Genomic DNA, 23,142 nt, shown 5'->3' on the forward strand with positions numbered 1-23,142 from the left:
TAATTGGGAACAAGGCCTTTTTAAGACCTTCGTAGGCCCCAGGCACTTTTATTTCTAAAGGCCTCTGTGCCCGATATTTTTACTCATTTTTATGTTAATTTCATCGTTTGCTTGTTTCTTTTGATACTAGCGATATTTGGCATCGATACTTTTGTTTCGATATTTAAAAGTATCGATACTTCGAAGGCATTTTAAATTAAAATTTGCTGTTTTCTCTTATTTCGTGATTTTTTTTTTTGTTTAGGTAATTTTTCAAGTGAAATATTGTAGGCCCTAAAAGGTTCGTAGGCCCCAGGCACTGTCAGCCTAATGTATAAAGCGGCCCTGATTGGGAAGCGCTTTGAGTCCCATAGGGAGAAAAACACGATATGAAATAAAGTTATTATTATTATCATTTTCTGTATTGCAAGAAACACTATTTTTTTCTAAGAGAAGTGATTTCTATACGTTTGGCTTATTTGTATTGCCAGGGCTATTTATGCTGAGTTAACGCAATTTGCTTGTATGCAAATTAGATGAATATCAGTACCGATTTATGAATAAATAATTGTTAGTGAATACGGCGGTATTTAAACAAAAAAAATATGGCGCCATCCCATTTTTTTTCTTTTATAACGCCAACATTTTTATGAAGCTTTAGTGTATCCAGCCCTTAGGGTGGCACTCAGTTATATAACAACATTTTTTGACGGTGCTTTATTCCTTCCGGTCTTGTATATCGATGGAGCCCCTTCACGCTTGCTTCAGCACAGGTGGCTCAATCAGTCCCTGCTTCAGCATAGGTGGCTCAATCAGTCTCTGCTTCAGCACAGGTGGCTCAAGCAGTCTCTGCTTCAGCACAGGTGGCTCAATCAGTCTCTGCTTCAGCACAGGTGGCTCAAGCAGTCTCTGCTTCAGCACAGGTGGCTCAATCAGTGGCTCAATCTTCGACTGAGCCACTGATTGAGCCACCTGTACTGAAGCAGGGATGTCCTAAAAAACTGGAGTTGGCCGCCTCTGTGTCAATGACTGTTTGGTTATAGCTGGACCTAGATGCTGATGTCTCCATTCCTCTTTAGAGTGGTAGCTAATCGATGTTAATATAAGTACATTTCTGTGTAGATTTCATTGACCGGTACCAAACACCCAGAATGCCTTGGCATGACATCGCGTCTGTGGTACATGGGAAGGCGGCGCGTGACGTGGCCAGACACTTCATTCAGCGCTGGAACTTCACAAAGGTACCCGATGCCTGCCTTCAACATCTTCCACTGACCTTCCTATAAACACGAGCCTCTCTATATACAGTAAATAGGATTCTTCCTTTATTTAGCTTTTGTTCTTTCTGTTTATTTATTTATTTTTGTCTTCTTCATAGATCATGAAACCTAAGTACCGATCGCTCTCCTACCCGTTCTTGCTGCCCAAATCACACAAAACGGCCAAGGAGCTGACATACCAGGTTCCAGGGTCGGTGCATGCGAATGTGCAGGTGCGTGTGGTGTCTGGAAGCTTACACCTCCTCAAAGACTCTGAACACTGCTCTTTATTTAAGCTTCAGCAAAACCTTGTATATGTTATGAAAGGCTTAGGACAGGGGTTCTCAACTCCAGTCCTCAAGACACCCCCCCCCCCCAACAAGTCAGGTTTTCAGGATATCCCTGCTTCAGCACAGGTGGCTCAATCAGTGGCTGAGCTTTTGACTGAGCCACCTGTGCTGAAGCAGGGATATCCTAAAAACCTGACCTGTTGGTGGCTCTTGAGGACGTGCTTTAAGTCCTCTTTCCGTTTCTGTCCCTGTATTTGCTCCAGAAATGATGAGGTCAGTCAGTAGTTTTAGAGAATATGTTTAGAGGATATTGCTTGGATTCCTTCTTTAAGTTCTAAGTTTTCAAATAAGGAGACCGGGGGGCCAATACGTATTATAAAATACAACGTGAAAAAAAAAAAAAATATTTATATATACAGAATATATATATATATATATATATATATATATATATATATGCAAATATAACTGTATGCTCATCTGCATGTCTTAGGCAGGTCTGCAACCCCGCCTTTCCCCATTATCACCCAGCATACAGCACTTCCACTGCAGCAAGGGATTCTGGGAAATGACATGCAAATGAGCACACAGTGTCACTTTTTGCATCAATAACCATTTTTAACATGGTTCCCTATAGGCTTAAGCTTGCTGCATGGTCACAGCTTTGAGCACAGCCAGGGTTAAGGTGCATACCCAGAAAACCACCCACAGACAGCCGTTTCGACCTTGATGGGTCTCATCAGTGTGGGGTTGATTTTACTGGCAATGCAAGAGAGGCTATGGGATAGGCTGCGATATATATATATATATATATATATATATATATATATATATATATATATATATATATATATATATATATATATATATATATATATATATATATATATAAACAAAAAGACAGAAGCGCAAACTCCATAGCATAATACTGTAAAATTGAAGGGTACTTTAATGAAACAGAGATTGGTCACCAGGAACTATACTCACAATGTGGGTTAAACACAATAGTTTGAGACAATCTGTAAACAGCGGCGGGTCAGCACAGATGGATGTGATAGACAGGTAGCCAGGGCCAATAGGTGATGAAGTGGTTAACCAATGAAGAAAACTGTCCACAATATACCACTGATGTAGAGACGTACATACCACCAAAGTCAAAGTTCCACCAGCCAGTGACGTGGTATAACACTGAGCTGTCAGTGGCAGCAGCCAGAAGGAGAAAATGCTGTGAATCAGGGAGCTACCCAGCAATGGCGGCGCCACCACGAGGGCTAGGAAATGAGGTAGCCGTGGGTATGTGGGAACTCCAAATAGTAACACACAGCAAATACTAGCCTGGCCTGGCTCCGCCTGTCGTAGGTGCGTCACTGCGTGCGGACTCTAAAAGAAAGAAAACAAACAGGCGCACACCTAGTGCATTAACGTAATAAAATATGTATTAAAGGGACATAAAATCAAACAAATGCCCACTCACAAAAGTACTGCAAAATCAAGCGTGTATGAGATTGGCTCTCATCTGCCAGCAACGCGGTCCTCTCGGTCCAACACGAGGTCTCAGCGTCCTCCTGTGTGTATATGTGTGTTATATATATATATATATATATATATATATATATATATATATATATACATACATACATACATACATACATACATACATATACATATACATATACCTACTCTTATCTCATTTGAGCAAATGTCAGCAAGCCAACCTCACACTGATGATACCCATCAAGGTTGAAACATGTCTGTGAGTGGGTTAACTGACTTTGCATCTCCCAAGTCCTTGCTTAAAAGCTGTGTTTAAAGCAGCATGCATTGGCTAAGGCCTTGCCCCCGCTGCCTGCTACAGCGTCCGCTGTGGCGGACGCTGCGCTCACGAGAGAACTCCCCGCAATGGCGCAGGGCCCGCTGCGAGGGGGGGCCGCAGCGCTCGCACGAGAGCTACTCCTGCTCTCAATAGAATTGAGAGCAGGAACTCGCGTCGAGTGGCTAGGCACGCCCCCCGGCGGTTCAGCCAATGAGGGCGAACCTGCCGGGTGACGTCATGGCCGCGCCCCCGTCACTCCTCCGCCACCCCCCCCCCCCCCGGTCTCTGCTCCTGCAGTGAGCTGCAGACCAGGGAATCGCCGGAACGCGCAGCCAAAAGCGCGAGCGCGCATTAGAGCGCCGTGACCGGGGCCTTAGCCTAAGGGTTGCTCATGTAATGTGAGCATGAGATAAAAAGTGGCACTGTGTGCTCATTTGCATGTAATTTCCCAGAATCCCTTGCTGCAGTGGAAGTGCTGTTTGCTGGGTGATAATGGTGAAAGTGTTAGGGTGATAGGGGGGCCCCTGCTGCAGCCACAGTAGTTAGGTGGGGTGATGAACGGTGCTTAGGGTGTACATACAGTAGTGAACAGATAGAGAGAGAACCCTGTATAGCACTCAGGTTCACACTCTGATGATGAGTGAGTGATTTAAAACATATTCTTTATTAATAGCATATATTAAAACAGTAGGTGTTGGAGCAACGTACTGGAGGTAGGTTGATCCTAGATAATAGTAGCCGTATTGGCTCCGGATCAATTAGTATCTTATATACCAGATATAACTGTATTGGAACACTGGTAACAGAACAGCACAGAGATCCTGATGTGGACCTGTGTGATAGGTGTGTGCTGTTGGGTGTGCTAAATTAGGTACTGAGAGAACATATCACATAGTGGCAGGGTCTGCGTAAGTCCTTGAATAAGGTGGTAAGTATGGTATGTAAATGCTGATAAACACTGGGAGCAAATATGTTGTTATTATCAGTGGTCGTATGTGCTGTCAGCTAAGTTGCCACTCTGTATGTGAGGGTGTATCCAACTAAGTGTCAGACTGACCTGAGGTAACCTTGAAATGCTATACTGCAGGGGTAAGTGTCCTGCATTGACCTCTAGGGCTGTGTGTAGCAGGTAGGTGGTAAAAATTGTAAGCAGATGGTAAGGTAATAAGAACCTTTATCAGGGAGGCACTATAGCTAGATGCTGTGTCATAATAATCTGATGTCAGAGGATGAGCTGAAGGTAGGCACAAATAGTACACCTAAATGCTGCTGTCTGGAATGTCATTAACAGCGGCGCAGCTTAAGTGTTACTGCAGGTTACTATGAATCAGTACATCTATGTGTGTTTAGCACTCACTAAGCAGGAACTACACATTAGAGGCTTGAAGTGACCATCGGGGCACTTTTAGCCTGTATATCCTGCACGAGCAGACTGCCGCATGAACTCGCGGTTAGAGATACATAATGCGGAGGCAGTCACTGTTCTGCGCGTGCACGTGGGAGAAGGGAGCCGCTCAAAGCAGCACACCCAGCAGCACACACCTATCACACAGGTCCACATCAGGATCTCTGTGCTGTTCTGTTACCAGTGTTCCAATACAGTTATATCTGGTATATAAGATACTAATTGATCCGGAGCCAATACGGCTACTATTATCTAGGATCAACCTACCTCCAGAACGTTGCTCCAACACCTACTGTTTTAATATATGCTATTAATAAAGAATATGTTTTAAATCACTCACTCATCATCAGAGCGTGAACCTGAGTGCTATACAGGGTTCTCTCTCTATCTGTTCACTACTGATAATGGTGAAAGACAGGGTTGCAGACCTGTCTAAGACATGCAAATGAATATACAGGAATATTTACAGTTGCTATATATATATATATATATATATATATATATATATATATATATATATATATATATATATATACTGTATCTATGGTTATTTGTCCCTCACAATCCATGTGAAGGACAGAATACAAAACTGAAACCAGTTAGCAGATCACTGAGGGGCAGATTTAGGAGCCAGCTCCGGGCTCTTTTCCAATTCTGGGAGCGGTTTTCCACAGAGAAGTGGGAGTCTCCTTTCTAATGGAGAAAATGCATGTTAGAGGCAGATGGAAAGGCCAACACCAGATGGAAACAGGAAATGGCAAAGCAGTGACACTTACCCTCACACTGTGCCAAAAGTCTCCAGCAGTGCTGGAAAATATGATATTAAAATGTGGCTCGTATCTCACACAGAGGTTGGTGTAAACTGCAAAATGGTTCCCTCTAAACAAACAAAGTGGTTATGTCATTAAAAAAAATACAATTATGAGACTAAGACTTAAAGTATTACTAAAATTGCCTTGCTGTACTGTAGAAAATCCTATATAAAAACATGCAAGGAGCAGCCCGGGGATTAAGTCTTTGGCTTCTGAAATATGATACCCTGCTTCAAAACGGAGGGCCTTTTTTACTAAGTAGTGCTAAGAAGCAAGGCCCCTTACAGTTCATTAGTAAATGTATCTCTCAGTTCCTGCGTACTTTTTATTCTGTGCCTCGTGTCCAATAAATTAGATAGTAAGATAAAAAAAAAAATTTAGCGAAAGGATTTTAAATTGTATTTAAAAATATTAATGATAAAAGAACAAATACAGTGAAAAAAGGGGTTCTCAACGCCATGCCTCAAAACGCCCCCAACAGGTCAGGTTTTCAGGATATTCCTGCTTCACACACAGGTGGCTCTCAGTCTCTGAGTCTCTGCTTCAGCACAGGTGGCTCTATCAGTCTCTGAGTCTCTGCTTCAGCACAGGTGGCTCAGTCGAAGACTCAGCCACCTGTGCTGAAACATGGATATCCTGAAAACCTGACCTGTTGGGGGGTGCCTGGGAGCTCGGTCAAGTCTCTCCCTCTGACTTGAAAGGCACTTAACCCCGATCGAATGTAATTATGGGAGCTTTGTGGATTTCCCCCCCCCCGGGAATGTTTTCCTGGTATTATTTGAAATGACGGCATTTTATTTGGGCTTGTCACACGGTGCTTCATGTCGGTCACTAGTATTGAGAATCTGAGGGAGTTGGGTGCGCGCACATGATCGGACGCAATACGGAAGTGCATCTGGTGCGCGGAGGTTAACCCTTTGCAGGGAGACAACATCACAAAGTAGAACAAGCCGCTTGCATAAGAAAGTACCGGCACACCACAGGCCGTGCAAAAATGATAAGATGTATTCGGTGAGTGCTGGTACGTTCTTATAAAAGCTGCTTGTTCTGCTTTGTGAGTCACTGCTGTTGTACAGAGCTTTATACTCTGCCAGCATTACAATAAATCAGTACAGTATAGAAAGTACACTATATATATATATATATATATATATATATATATATATATATATATGTGTGTGTGTATGTGATCATCAGAAATCCCATAATCAGATCCTTTACCCTGACGTTTCCGGCACAGCGGGATAGCAGGGAATGGAGGATAATGTGAGAATTGCGCCTTATTTCTGTACAGTATGTATTTGAATTGAAAGTCAATGAAGTAAATCCCTTATAGACGTGGCCAGGAGAACAGCCTTTTTATACAGTACTGTGATGCCCGAAATGCATTGTGTAGCTTAATCTCTGTAAGTGTTGCAGACAGATGAACATGATTCCATAGGCTCAGTATTTGATTCCAACGTCTTGGCATGGATTATAAGTAGCCTTCATGATGCTATGAGTAGAATGCATGGCAGCAATTCAAATTGGATATACATACTACAACTATCAAAATATATATATCAGGTTTCATTTATACTTTTTATTGGCTATAGTATTCCCCTTGAAGATGTTTTATTATAGTCGGATACATTGAGTGTACTTAACATGGGCACTACATTTGAAAATTAAAGCAGAACTTTAAATGTAATATTTCTAATATCTGAAGAAGAGACTTGCAGGTCCTGTAAGCTTGTATACAACTAATAGTGTGCGGTTTGTAAAGTTAATGTGCAGAACATCTTCCACCATTCAAATATACTACAATGTGCACAGAATTTAACCATACATAAAGGCAAATGCAACTTATTCAATACAGTTTTATTTGTCTATCTTTACACTAATGAACTTCAAAAAGCAATACGCGTCTTAGCTGTTACTTGTTGGGTACAGCTGAAATCCCTTAGTAGCTTCAAAAATGTCACAAGAAAGTGATGTATATCTCTGTATTAGGTAATGCAGGATTGACTATTACTACTAAAGTTTCAAAATGAGCAAACACATTAGCAAGAGTAATGGGAGAAGATTCAGTGCAGGGGAGAGATGGTGGGGAATGGCAGGGCTGCCTGCCCAGGAGCTAGGTAGGTAATGATTAATGGGTGGGGATGTACAGTCTCATGATTCATTAATCTGTGATAATTGATGTGTCTGTATCCACATTGTATCTAGTTTCTCCAACCCCTTCAGTGCTGGAGGAGATTGTAGAGCATCACTGAGTACACACCTGTGTATTTGGTATATGGCTTCTCTATATACATGTTTGGGTTGTGTCATGTACATCATGTTTTATATCACCTATCTCAGGGGCGGCCAACTTCAGTCCTCAAGGGCCACCAAAAGGTCAGGTTTTCAGGATATCCCTGCTTCACTACAGGTGGCTCAAGCTTGGACTCTTTGCTGAAGCAGGGATATCCTGAAGACCTGACCTGTATGTGGCCCTTGAGGACTGGAGTTGGCTTCCCAGGCCTATCTCACCCCTGCCGTGTCCTGTCTTCTCAGGTGCTCCGTTCTGCAGCCGATTGGTCAGCGGGTATTAAGTACCATGAAGAATCGATTCACAATGCGTACGTGCACGTGATAGAGAACAGCAAACACTACATCTATATCGAGGTGTGTGCAAACAAAGAACACACACTGGTGTAAATCAGCTTGTTGTGTTACTGTTGTGCGTAAGGTAGCAGCCCATGTTTACGTTGTTTGAATTTCTCACGCGTATATAATGTAACTCTAAGCACACGCGTGTTCTCCTGGGCTGTTATCTTGCATTTGTCCTGCTCCAACACAGCCAATTACAATCAAAATGTCACAAGTTTATTTCTATTTAGTGCAATTAAAAGGCCCACGTGTGAGCACATGCACATGTCTCAGACAGGTCTGCAAAGCTGCCTTTCCCCATTATCTCTCTTAGCATACACTGCTTCTACTGCAGCCAGGGATTCTGGGTAATAACATGCAAATGAGCACTCACAGAGAGTCACTTTATGCTTGTTGTCCATTTCAACATGGATCCCTGTAAGGTTATGGCTGCCGTGTTACACAGTTTTTCAGTACAGTCTGGGTAAAAGAAGTGCAGAGCCAGTCAACCTACTCACAGACAGATATTTTGCTGGAGTGTTCACTGGTCAAACGAGTAGAGTACACAGAGTGGGATTCCCATAGTGAGTGACTAAATGTTCATTGTTACAGCTATCTCAATGAAGTGATAACTCCTAGAGTGCACCATATTGTACTATAGTGATTGTGACTACATTTAATTCACTCTTGTAAAAGTATAATTATGGCAGAGTAAGTATGACCCCATTTATATTGTAACAAAATATATTACATTTATTATCTTAGTATTTTGAAATGCTCCTCTGCACTTGATTTGTAGTAACAAGGTCACTGATGGGCACGGGCTGCCCATTAGTGATACTGATTCCCATATTGCAGGGGCTAAATCAGTCCCTGCTTCAGCACAGGTGGCTCAGTCATGAACTGAGCCACTGATTGAGCCACCTGTGCTGAAGCAGAGAATCCTAAAAACCTGACCTGTTTAAGGCCCTAGAGGACTGGAGTTGGCCTCTCCTGCTGCAGGTGAACGAGGTTACAAGATTGTTGTGATATCTTGGTCACGGTTAATGAAAAATGCAAGATGTGTAACCGCCGGAGATTGTTGCTACATAAAGCAATTCTGGGTAAAACAACCTCACAAGATGCATCAAAGTAAAGAATCCTATTGATTTTTCAATGGGACTTTTTTCTTTGATGCATACGGTGCCGTTATATTACCCCAGAACTGCCCTCCTGCCCCATAGTTGCATGCCAACAGCCTTTCTACTTTGTAATCTCATTAAAGAGACTTTTAAATGCGGTATTACTGCTCAGTAACGGTCTCCTCCTTCTTTGTGCTGCTTTTCTCTTCCCTCCTGTTTAGAACCAGTTTTTTATTAGCTGTGCTGACAATAAAGTTGTTTTTAACAAGATTGGAGACACCATCGCTCAGAGAATACTCCGCGCGCACAGGTAATCTGTTGGAATGTAGCGTTATTGCATTCTTTTTATGTGGCAACAGTATCTGACTAAAAGCAGAATGAACTTGTGCGGTATTCCAATTATTAGGATTGCATTATATCGGGGTGCACCGCTCCAGCATTTCATTTAAAGCTTATTCTATAATGCAGGGGGGCTCAACTCCAGTCCTCTAGCTCTCCCCAAACGGGTCAGGTTTTCAGGATATCCCAGCTTCAGCACAGATGGCTCAATCAGTCCCTGCTTCAGCACAGGTGGCTCAATCAGAGGCCCCGTCAAAGACTGAGCCTCTGATTGAGCCACCTGTGCTGAAGCTGGGATATGCTGAATACCTGACCTGATCCTTTAAACGAAATGCGGAGGGTAACGTAGAGCGGCGGGACCTCTGAAACTGCGCTTACTTGGTATCCTTTAATCCGGCTGTTGGGAAATTGGCATTATAACAATAAAAAAAAGCCCCACCCTGAAGAAATTGCAATGCCAAGGGAGGTACAGCTTTTTGCTCAAATTCACCAGAATATAGTGATATACGTACATTACGTTTAAATGGTAAACTTCATTGCTCAGAGGCTACTTGAGTACCAACGGGTATGGGCGGCTATACTTTAGGACATAGTTGATAACTCACAAATTAGCCCTCATGCTGGTCTGACGAAATATATTCTGTTCCTGCCGGTCATAGGGTGTAAATAGATAGGGAACAATTGGCCGTTTAAGGAAGATTTTGGGTGTTCCGTGGAATGTTGTGTATCAAAAATGTCTGCCCTCTCTATAAACCCTTTAACTTTTTTCTGCTTTGCTCATAAGTGTGTGTGTGTGTGTGTGTGTGTGTGTGTGTCTGTGTCTGTGTCTGTGTCTGTGTCTGTGTCTGTGTCTGTGTCTGTGTCTGTGTCTGTGTCTGTGTCTGTGTCTGTGTCTGTGTCTGTGTATGTATATATAAATATATAATATATATATATATATATACACACTGTATTTCCTTTCACTTATTTGAAATATATATATATTTCAAATAAGTGAAAGGGAATAAACATTTGATACCTTTATGCAACATATGTATAGACACACTCGGATAAATAGGTAGATATACATATTTGTGACATGTATTAGTCTTGTTCAACCTTTCTTTGTTTAATGAACCCTATAAGTATATTGTAAAATTGTTAGGAACCCCAACCCTCTTTAATAGCGTGTCTGAGATCAGATGCATTGTAAGGAACCCCAACCCTCTCTAATAGCGTGTCTGAGATCAGATGTATTGTAAGGAACCCCAACCCTCTCTAATAGCGCGTCTGAGATCAGGTGCATTGTAAATTCTTCTGTATTTGGTACAACTTTCAAATGACCTGCAAATTACCAGGAACCCTATAGGGATGCCCGGGAAACCCAAGGGTTTTAGAAATCTATGTTGAAAAACACTATCTTCGCGATAGATAGATAGATAGATAGATAGATAGATAGATAGATAGATAGATAGATAGATAGATAGATAGTGGCAAGCAGTTTAGTGTGTGTGTGTATACAGTATGTGTGTTATACTTCTTGAAAAATTGAATAAAAGAAACCTGCTCATTTGATGTTGTTCTTGAATTGTACTTGACAGCAAAGACAGACAGGAATGTGCTCGGGAGACATTCTCTGCTGCACCTGCATTATCTCTAGTTCTTTTCAAATAACAGCCTCAGCATACAAGAGACTAAGCACCTTGTTCTATGAAGTGAAGACAATGAGGGCTTCCGCGCGGTAACGCCAGACCGGCGCGGTCACGCCTTATAGAATAAGGGCCGCAGCACCTTCCACCTCTCAGCGCAGCTAACCGTTCATCCCATTCTGTGTTGTAGGGAAAACAAAAGGTATCGAGTGTACGTGATAACTCCTCTGCTGCCTGGATTTGAAGGAGATATTTCAACAGGAGGCGGGAATGCCTTGCAGGCCGTCATGCATTTCAATTACAGGTTATATACACTTATATACTATACGTTATATACTAACGACTAGGAACCAGAAATTGCTTGCCATGTTGACGTGACATTTCCCCCCCCCCCCCCCCCCCAGAAATGAATACTTTGCAGTCCAGAATCCCATGGGATTTCTATATAAAACCATCTTCTGTACCTCTAGTGATATAAATCTTTCTCTTGACTCTGCACTGGTTGCAACGGTGGATTGGCAGAGGTGTAAGAGGGGCCGTACGAGTGGAACTTAGAGCTGCTTTTCCTCTCGCCAGTTTTTTGTCTTGCTGGTTTAGTAATTGCAGCGCTGTTCCTTGCCTTTGCGGCAGTGCAATTATCTAAGCTGCCGACCGATTCCGTTCTCTTGTGATCGATTGGCGAAGAGCCTGCTTCCCAGGGCACGCAATATGGCCGACTATTTCAATAGAGGAAGTGGCGTCGCTTCCGCAAGAGTTGCAATAGTAACCGAAAGAAGCTTAATACATAAATATTAAAAAGGGACAAAAAAAACCCCATTTTTAAATGCATTAAATATTACCTAATACTACACCACTGATTTTATAAAAAAATTAATTCATTTTCAATTAAATGCGGCTTTAAGAGCGAAACAAGCTGAGCTGCGTTTTTCTGCTGTGGAATAACACTTTTACACACAATGTGGTTTTTATATCAGTCTCCAAGCTATAAAACCAAGACAAAAAAATAGCTAGATGTATTATTGGTCCCACAGTTATTATTATCTGCATCTTCATAATACTGGGGCATTAGTTGTACTTCAGTGCCATCTGTTTTTATGAAATAACTACTCCTGTCGACCATTTTATTTGTGACCGGTTTCTGTCACTGCGCCCTCTTGTGTCTGCTTTTCATTATTACCGTTTCAGTTGTGTTATATATCTCAGCCAGCATCACCTGGATGTGACCGACTGGACGTTGCTCCATAAACGTCTCAAACTGTGTCATTCGAACACTGCATCAATGTATCATGGTGCCCGGCCCCTCTCTGGTTTTGCTTGAGATAGTGAGCGATCAGGAGGGGATAGCAGAGAATTTAGAGGGGAGGCAGCACAATATTATCACTGGCACTGTGATAATATTACTCAATGCATCAATGTGTAGGTGAAAATAACCTCTGTGCATGTAAGACACAAGGTTAGCATGATATATATATAGATATATATATATAGATATATATATATATATCTATCTATATATATATATGTAGAGGTATCAGTACCGTGTTAGCCGAGCTTCAATAATCAAAAAATAAATAGATGATACCGTTCTGTGGCTAACGAAATGCTTTTATTTGTGCGAGCTTTCGAGATACACTGATCTCTTCTTCCGGCGATCGCCGGAAGAAGAGATCAGTGTATCTCGAAAGCTCGCACAAATAAAAGCATTTCGTTAGCCACAGAACGGTATCATCTATTTATTTTTTGATTTTATATATATATATATATATATATATATATATATAGCAGTAGCACAAATAAATGTACATGGAAAAATTGTGTAACTTTCAAGAGGAAATTTAAGCAGTACTTTAAAAGAAATAAATATATATATATATATTTATTCATTTGCTTTAATAAATGCAGCCTTTGATTACCTTTAGTGAAAATGAATTACCTAAGCAGCCAATAGATTTGTTTTCCCGTGATCAATCAGCAAAGATCCTGCTTTCCAGAGTACACCAAATGGCTGCCTTTCAATTTCAATGAATCCTTCAGTCAGTGTAACTCAGCAGCTACAATGTATTCTTATATTACTAAGGTAACATTATCTATTGTTCCAATTTGCAACTCAAACTGCTGGGAACATTGGCAACAAATGATCACAAACAGGAAAGTGTTACAAAGATCTTACACTGCTGGGGAGGTGAGCTAAAAACTGCTACAGAAATCAGGGGAAGCTCAGTATATTAAAACTAATACAAAATGGCATTAAGAGTTTATTATTATTATATTTTTAATAAGTATTCTCTAATACTACAGAACTGATTTATTTAGAAAAACATGTAGGATATTGCTTGGATTGTTCCTTTCATACCTATTGCCCCCCGCTTCGGCTCTTTATTTGACGCTTTGTTAAAAAAAAAAAATGAACTTTTCCCGACAGTTTTGTTCTTTTCTATCTGTGCCGTGCTCGGCTTCTAGCATCTCTGTTTTCTGACTGATCATTTCTCTCCTTGTAAAATATTTATAGAACCATCTGCAGGGGAGAGAATTCCATCATCGGACAAGTGAAAGCAGAAAGTGAGTTATCTTTTTAGTTTTATTTTTCTATTTATCCATTGTAGGAATGGTGTACCAGATAATGAGATGGACGGAAAAAAAACCTATTCCCATCAGTTACTTTTTAACTGAAGGGTTGTTCTGCAATCATTCATGTTTTTCAATGAGTTCTCAGTGTTCGTCATTTTTGTTACAAAAAAATAGCATGTTTTATTTTAATAAAAATGGTAATGACGTTTGTGAAATCGCCTGCAGGTGTTACTAAATTCTCGTGACATTGTTTTCTTCAAATTGTGTATGAATAAGTCTATACTCTACTGTAAGTACTCTTTTATGTATAAAGATGTATTTTTTTTTCTCAATATGGTAACCAGGTGACTGCAGATCAGGGGTTAAACGGGCTTATTAATATTGTAATCTCTCTATTTTGTTTTCTTTTGGTGAAAATGCAATAACTCCCATAAACATAAAAGCCCTAGAATGATCATCAAAGAGAAATGCCAGAATATATAGTGCCCGGAAAGTGTAGTGACGGGAGTATATCACGACCGGAATGTGTAGTGACCGTAATGTGTAGTGACTGGAATATATAGGGACCTGAATGTGTAGTGACTTGAAGTGTAGCGACTGGAATATATAGGGACCGGAATGTGTAGTGACCGGAATGTGTAGTGACCGGAATGTGTAGCGACCGGAATGTGTAGCGACCGGAATGTGTAGCGACCGGAATGTGTAGCGACCGGAATGAGTAGCGACCGGAATGAGTAGCGACCGGAATGAGTAGCGACCGGAATGTGTATGGACTGGATAGGGACTGGACTGGATAGGGACTGGACTCTATCGTGACATACCGTGAAACAGCCTTTTACTGTACGTGCGTTTCAAACTTGAGAACCTCTTAGGCCCACATTTACTCAGTAATACTGAAAGAACCCCCTGTAGAATAAAAGGGATTCATTAATATGTCATTGTTTTATTCTATTGTGATTCTGTGTTCTGAATATTAACTAACAACTGTGACTCCTCATTTGTAGTTGGTAATCAGTGGATAAACTACATCTCTTTCTGCGGTCTTCGAACACACGCGGAGCTGGAAGAAACCCTCGTCACCGAGCTGATTTACGTTCACAGCAAGCTACTTATCGCCGATGATAACACGGTCATTATTGGTGAGTGCAGCGTTACTCAGTTAACATAGAAAAATTATTCCTATCGGTTGTTTGTGTGAATTAAGAGAGAATAAAAAGGGTCTACGGTTTTATATAGCTTTTATTTATAATCCTTGTTGCAAGAATAAAAAGGCTAGACTGGGGCATGGCATCGGGAAACTTGCTACATGAATAGCTGCAAAGGAAAGTGGAGAGAAAGGGTTATCCTTGCCTGTTTTGGGTGGAGTTATTAACCGCACGGTTATGGATAGAGTGCCTGGAAGTAGCCAGTGAAAAGCTATTGAAGGAAATGCCTGGATTCTGCATTGGAACACAGAGCTCATTCTCAATAATCTTAAAAGGAGCAATTCAGGCTTCTTCCTTTTTAGGTTTGAAGCAGGGGGTCTCTTGTGCTGAATTCATCTCAGCTCTGGGGACCCCCTGCTACCCCAAGATACAGACCTCCGTAGGGGTTTCCTGTATATCGGTAAAGTTTAACGCTCCCGTGTCACACGGGCCAATAGGAAGCCGAACCCGATGACATCACGGCTTCCTATTGGCCCGCAGGGCATGGGAGCGTTGAAACGCCGCTATTACATGAACCGATCTCGCCGCGCGGCTACCGGCAACCCCTACAGCGGTAAGTATCTCTGGAAGCAGGGGGTCCCCAGAGCGGAAATGAATGGGATTCAGCTTCAATCCCATGTTAAAAATAATAATAATATATTCCAAAAAGAAATGGCCGGCTTGGATTGCTGCTTTAAGTACTCGAGTGCATTTACATCTTTTTAGTTTTTTGGAAATAGGGAAAAGGTAAAGTATTGCTGCCCGGAGTGTAGGACTCGCGAGATTCAGCTGGTAGGAAGGGATCAGATATGGAAATCATGTGTTCTCCACATGAATGGAGGGTACAGGTCAGTATGTAGTGTTCACAATTCTGAGTACAAATCCGTTACAGTCATGAAACGGGCAATATCAGTGTATCATCTGATTGAGCCAATGTATTCCGGGGAAAACACACTGTAGCTTGCTTCAAGAGTGGGCTAGCTGTCACAATGTGGTCCATCTGCTCTGAATCAAAGTCAAGTTTAGCAATTAAACTTGACGAACCTGTTATCTGTTCTTTGAAGAACAGAGAGTGCTTTGAAATGGGAAATATTTTTGGCATTATTTCTACTTCAGCATTGCATATTTTCTACAGAAGTGTTCATAAAAAATTGCAGTAAAAAAAAATAACTTCCATCAATCGCAACTAAACTTGGCAAAACTCACATTTTCATTTGTACTTTTCATTTCTGAGCAATAAACAAGGGGGGGGGGGGACTTCAATATCACTGTAATATCTCTATGTAAATATTGCCGTGGCTTCCTATCGGCTGACACGTACAGAACGTGGCTGACCTGGGAGCCGGACGGGTTTCCTGGAAGTAAAAAAACAACTAACAAACAAGGTCTGCCGCTCGGCCTAATTCACGGATATATGATATAGTAGTACAGCTCAACCCCGTCACAACGCGAATCCGCGTATAACGCGATGCGAGCGGGGCTCCCAATTTTCGGATTTAGGATTACTTTACAACACGATTATTGGTATCTTAAATACTTTATTGTACAATGCATACAATTGTACATTGTTTCTAACGCGATCCGCTTATAGCGCGATGTGATTCTTTGGACCCCAAGCGCAGCGTTATACGGGGGTTGAGCTGTACATACAACTGACGGGGCATAAGGTATTAGGCAGACTATATACAATACAATGTGAAACCCCACAGGGGGTCAAAAAAGAGTTCTCTCTTGGATTGCACTCATACATTAGGCAATAGAATATATATTTGGGTAGAATAAACCAAGCGTGTGTAGCTCTATATCGGGTATACATGAGATCTTTAGTTCAGTGGCTGAATTTGCTGGAGACAAGTGGAGTAATTTTCGGATCCATTTCTTTTTCATGTGTATGTTTTATAAGATCGCAAATGTCTCTCCTACATATGTGACATGTTACATTGGAAGAGGAGACTTGTGAAGTCTAGAAAAAAAAATATTTGGGAACTAATTGCACATTGGTTCAATAAAAGATGGTACAGCTGAATATCTCTCTGTATTATGCAGGTTGCAGTATGCAGACATACCCAAAGCTCAAATTATGCAGATTTGATCATTAAAGCATTTGCAACAGTCCTGGGACAGCACACATTTTCTTCAAAGTATGCAGCATAATATAAATGTAAAATCAGAGTTCACATATTTTGTATGCAAGGACAGTCTGCAAAATAATCTAAATAAACTGACTTTAATTATAATGCTGCAGTCTTTAATAGGGGGTTCGTTTTTTGTTGTTGTTTTTTTTCTCTATTTTTTTACCTATAACAATAATTAGGTGTATTGTCCAGTTCCAAAGAACTTCACAATTAGACTTCAAATGTATACAGATGCAGCCACAAGTATCCGACACTTGCCTGGGTAAAAACTAAGGCTTGTTTTATAGTAGGTGCGCGTCCACGTGACGCACACTTTTTGTGTGTATGGTCCGTGCGCTGCAGGGAGCAACAGGCTGGGAAGGTACTGTGTGTGTGTGTGTGTGTGTGTGTGTGTGTGTGTGTGTGTGTGTGTGTGTGTGTGTGTGTGTGTGTGTGTGTGTGTGTGTGTGTGTGTGTGTATAATTTATTAAATAATATTTAAAAAACAAAACAAAACGACATGTATGAATAAAAATATTTTTTTTGTGCAATTTTGTTATACATATATATATATACACACACACACACACACACACACACACATACACACATACATACATTACAGCGCCGGTAGTGGCGCAAAAACGATCTTTTCCCTGTCTTCTCCCTGATCGCCCGGCTCCACGCTCACTGTCGCACGCGCGGCCCACAGCCAATTATAAGTGCCGCACGCGCACACGGCGCAGCAAGCGCGCCCACTATATGACGGGCCTAAGGCATCGCACAGTAAATGCCTCCACATTTCTGTGAGATTCTTAATGGCCCATCGGATTAACACAGCAGGGAGCCCTGCAGTCCCATTCCGTTTGATTCAGTTTGAATGGGCCTGCAGGGCTCCCTGCTGTGTTAATCCAATGGGCCATTAGGAACCTCACAGAAAGGTTGAGGCATTTACTGTGTGATTGCCACAGATTTTCCAAGGCAAGTGATCTAATACTGGGGGCTGAATCTGTACATCATTCTGTGACTACCATAGGATCCTTGTTGTGTGAAAATACTGACCCGGACACAGGTTTCTTGCAGTTCCAATATATTTATTCCTGAGGCATTTTGCAATACACAGCACTTTGGTTTTAAGTGTGTAACTGTTACATTTGTTTGACAAATACATTACAAAAAGCCACAGTAAAAACCTTTTGATAAATAAAACCTGAGTTTATCCTCTTTTATCTACACGTTGGCAGTGTATTATTGGACAGGTTGGATTCTTGACATAACATATTTTTCTCTATAAAAGCAACCCAAAAAAATATTTCAAATGATCTACAATAATATAAAACATGCTAAAATGAGCCAAGTATGGTAGTTATGTGTAAGAATAAAATCTGTCTATAATAATCATTACACTGAAATGCATCTTTATTAGATACTGTTCAATGTACCACATAATCTGAGATTAACACCCAAAAGCACCAATATCCCCCCCCCCCCCCCCCCCAAAAAAATGTTGCTTTTTTTTTTAAAGCTTACCTGAACCAAGGAATCGACAGAAGATGTGGGGTCCCCTGCTGTCTGGGGTCCCCAGGTTCCTGAGATATTTTAAGTCTTTTGTGCCAGTGTTTGACACAAAAACCCACAACCATGCAGCCCGTCCCCAATGGGAAGCGGTCAGTGTCGCAGCTTTTTAGGATCTGCTCAGGATCGAGCAGGACAAGAACAGATTTGCTGTCCAGGAGGATATATTCTTTTCCCCTGGGTACCCCAGGAACTTGGAGGTGTGGGGGGGGGGCACAGAACAGTTCCAAAGGACCTCCTTATTCTTCCACCCCCGCCCCCCCCAAAAAACATCCATCACAGATTGGTGCACTAACTCAGAGTGCTCAACTCGAGTCCTCAAGCCAGCCCCAACATGTTCCAGTATTTAGGATATCCCTGCTTCAGCTCAGGTGGCTCAATCTGCGGCTCAGTCGACCTGAGCCTCTGATTGAGCCATCTGCGCTGAAGCAGGGATATCCTGAAACCTGACCTGTTAGGTGGGGCTTGAGGACAGGAGTTGAGCATCCCTTGCATTCGCTCATGCTTAGTCTGTCGCAGATTTCGCCACGAGGAAAATGGTTACATTTAAAAATAAGAGATCATATTCAAGGCACGACTCAATTTTATTAATTGGCCAGTAAAAGCCAAATTAAATTAGCATCCTGGAAGCCAGTTTGAATGCATGTGATATATCTATTGCAAAATCAAGCATATGGCTGCCATTTGTTTAAGATCTCCACTTTTATTACCTTATTTCACACATGGGATTATCTCAAACAGATGCATAGGCTGTGCGCAATGAGACTTCTTATTACCGGGTAGCGCTGAGACCTTCAGAAGCAGCTGCGTGGAAATCATTTTGCGAACATCTACAGTACAATTAGACCGCGTACAATCTGGCGTTTAAAGCGCGTATTTACAATTCAGATATCAAATAGCCCACTGCATCATTTTATGAACGGGGTGGAAATGGCAGGATCATCGCTGAAAACACGGATGCCAAAGCCATGATTAAAGCTGTGTTTGGAAGGAAATATTTTACACAATTACTACAGTGCAGGTAGATTCTAGAATTAAAGACTACGTGTGTGTGTGTGTGTGTGTGTGTGTATCTTTATTTATATAGCGCCATTAATGTACATAGCGCTTCACAGCAGTAATACACGTGACAATCATATAAATAACAAATAATAGAAATAGCACAAAGAGGAGAAGCGCTTTAGGCATAAAATTAACATTCAGGAAAAGGAGTCCCTGTCTCAAAGAGCTTACAATCTAAGTGGTAATTAGGGAGAACGTACAGAGACAGTAGGAGGGCGTTCTGGTAAGTGCGTCTGCACTTACCAGAACGCTTAGCGTTACACTTAGCGTTGTATACATGGGGAATATTTAAGATACACTATAAAGGTAGTATGGTACATAGAATAATTTAAAGGTTGAAAACATTGCATTGTAGGAAACCCTCTATTACCTTTGTGGGTTTTCTAGCAGATCGTAGAAAAAAGAGAAAAAAAGCAGCGCACAGCCAGGGGAGTAGGGTCCAAAAAAAGAAAATGTTATTGAAAAATACTTTGTTTAAAGGAGGTACACAGGTCTCCTACGCGTTTCGTACACCAGTACTTTATTAAGTAGTTTTTATTCTTGATTAAGTACTGGTGTAGGAGACCTGTGTACCTCCTTTTTTTTAAAAGTATTTTTCAATAACATTTTCTTTTTTTGGACCCTATTCCCCTGGCTGTGCGCTGCTTTTTCTCTCTTTTTTTCTACTGCAGCGGCTGGCACGCCGCAGAGATACCTCCTGATGTGGACACTCAATTTAAATCACGACAAAAGTGAGTACCACCCTGAATAAGAATGATGTCATAGACACCCCCAATGAGGTTATTGATGAGTGGCGGATACCCCATCTTCTCTGAAAGTCAAGGGGATATATGTCAAATTGCAATCAAAGAATATCTCCACAGGATTGGATGCATATTTATGTTAAAATCTCATATATGCAGTCAGTAAGTCATTAGGGGAAGGTACATTTATTTCCTGTGTAAATGAGAATGGCATTCTAATATTTTCTCAACGTTTAACAATATTACAGATCCATATTTGTGGGTGATGTGTCGTAAAAATGACGTTTCTACACGAAAAGGCACCTCCCCCGTTATCCTACCGATTCCCCGTGACTGGATCAGAGAATACTTACAGAGTTTCTACCGCACCTGTGCTAGGGCAGGGGTGACAAACTCCAGTCCTCAAGGGCCACTAACAGGTCAGGATATCCCTGCTTCAGCACAGGTGGCTCAATCAGTGGCTCAGTCGAAGACTGATTGAGCCACCTGTGTTGAAGCAAGGACTGATTGAACCACCTGTGCTGAAGCAAGGACTGATTGAGCCACCTGTGCTGAAGCAGGGATATCCTAAAACCTGACCTGTTGGTGGCCCTTGAGGACTGAAGTTGTCCACCCCTGGGCTAGGCCAACATAACACAGCACGACTGTGAGGGGGATGTTTACCTGACTTTAACCTGCAAATGTGGACAAAAGCAGCATATCCCTCTGATAAATCTGATGCTGTTTTTTCTCCCCTCCGTCCTAGCTTCGTAGCAGGACGACATTAATACACGGTCACCGTGGTGGCGTTCTCACGCACTGACTGCTCCTGCTAATAAGATAATTCATCATTGTGAATCCCTGCAGGTTCGGCTAATATTAACGACCGCAGCATGATGGGGAAACGGGACAGTGAGATGGCCGTTATCGTACAGGATACAGAACGCGTTCCCTCGCTCATGGACGGGGAGGTTTATGAAGCGGGGAAATTCGCCTTGTCCATCCGGATGCATTGTTTCAGGTACACCTAGTCTGGCAATAAAAAGTGCATTTTCTAAGAGTATATTGTTGACGGCACATTGGCAGTTCTGCTCAATCCGTCATGGTTCGGGTGCTTATTGATTTAAACCTCCCAGCTGCAAAGATAAAGATATCTTTTAACTTTTTATTGGTGGGCAATGGATCTATAATGTCATTATTGGGGGTCCGATAGATAAATAGATATAGATGATGGTCCCAAACTTATATAGATATTATTGGGGGTCTAACAGATAGATATATATGGTCCAATAGATATAGATATTATTAGGAGTCCGATAGATATAGATGATGGTCCAATCGATAAATATATGTAGATAATATAGGGGTCCGATAGATAAATAGATGTAGATGATGGTCCGATCAATAAATATATATTATTGGGAGTCCGATAGATAATTAGTAGAGTATAGTTGTACTCTGTAGTGATTATAATGTTATTTTAACTCTAGGTTAGAAGCACATTTCTGCAGAATGCATTACTAGGTCCTCCAGCATTAAAGGTGATAAGCACAGAAACTATGTTAAAAAGCGTGGGAAATGCTGTGTATCGGGGGTGCTCAACTCCAGTTCTCAAGCTCCCCCCAACAGGTCAGGTTTTCAGGATATCCCAGCTTCAGCACAGGTGGCTCAATCAGAGGCTCAGTCGAAGACTGCACCCCTAGATAAGGGATTCCTTGTGTAACTATAATTATGTAATGTGCTGTCCTTCACGTGATGCTTCTAATCAATCTGTTTATACTCCCCCGGTTTAGACTGCTTCTTGGTTGCTTGAATGACCCTTCAGTTAACATCCAAGACCCTATAAGTGACAAATTCTTCAAAGAGGTGTGGACTGCGACAAGCGCACGCAATACCACCATTTTTGATAAGGTGACAAACATATTTACTTTACATTATATATAGCATTTCATGTCTCCTTTTGTAAAGGTAGTAACATTTGGCAACATGTATTGGAAGTTATATAGCAGCATCCTATGCAATGTTACATGTTATATAGTAGCATCATACAGTATGCAATGTTACGTGTTATATAGCAGCATCATACAGTATGCAATGTTACGTGTTATATAGCAGCATCATACGGTATGCAATGTTACATGTATACAGCAGCATCATATGCAATGTTACATGTTATATAGCAGCATCATACAGTATGCAATGTTACGTGTTATATAGCAGCATCATACAGTATGCAATGTTACGTGTTATATAGCAGCATCATACGGTATGCAATGTTACATGTATACAGCAGCATCATATGCAATGTTACATGTTATATAGCAGCATCATACAGTATGCAATGTTACGTGTTATATAGCAGCATCATATGCAATGTTACATGTATACAGCAGCATCATATGCAATGTTACATGTATATAGCAGCATCATATGCAATGTTACATGTTATATAGCAGCATCATACAGTATGCAATGTTACGTGTTATATAGCAGCATCATACGGTATGCAATGTTACATGTATACAGCAGCATCATATGCAATGTTACATGTATATAGCAGCATCATATGCAATGTTACATGTTATATAGCAGCATCATACAGTATGCAATGTTACATGTTATATAGCAGCATCATACAGTATGCAATGTTACATGTAT

General features: G+C 41.3%; 1 protein-coding gene across 6 annotated transcripts in view; it reads left to right on the forward strand.

Annotated features, from left to right (window-relative positions):
• Positions 1–23,142, forward strand: part of PLD1 (phospholipase D1) — a 98,681-nt gene that overhangs the window by 70,735 nt on the left and 4,804 nt on the right. For all 6 annotated transcript variants that reach the window (XM_075570787.1, XM_075570788.1, XM_075570785.1 and 3 more), the window contains 9 exons: positions 1,102–1,220; positions 1,358–1,471; positions 8,097–8,207; positions 9,514–9,602; positions 11,450–11,563; positions 13,769–13,818; positions 14,832–14,966; positions 21,352–21,505; positions 22,278–22,395. In XM_075570787.1, the coding sequence (XP_075426902.1) occupies positions 1,102–1,220; positions 1,358–1,471; positions 8,097–8,207; positions 9,514–9,602; positions 11,450–11,563; positions 13,769–13,818; positions 14,832–14,966; positions 21,352–21,505; positions 22,278–22,395 (1,004 nt within the window). The remainder of the gene's footprint in view (positions 1–1,101; positions 1,221–1,357; positions 1,472–8,096; positions 8,208–9,513; positions 9,603–11,449; positions 11,564–13,768; positions 13,819–14,831; positions 14,967–21,351; positions 21,506–22,277; positions 22,396–23,142) is intronic.

This window comes from Ascaphus truei, chromosome 14 (genome assembly GCF_040206685.1).
Source record: "Ascaphus truei isolate aAscTru1 chromosome 14, aAscTru1.hap1, whole genome shotgun sequence".
In the NCBI taxonomy this organism is placed as follows: domain Eukaryota; kingdom Metazoa; phylum Chordata; class Amphibia; order Anura; family Ascaphidae; genus Ascaphus; species Ascaphus truei.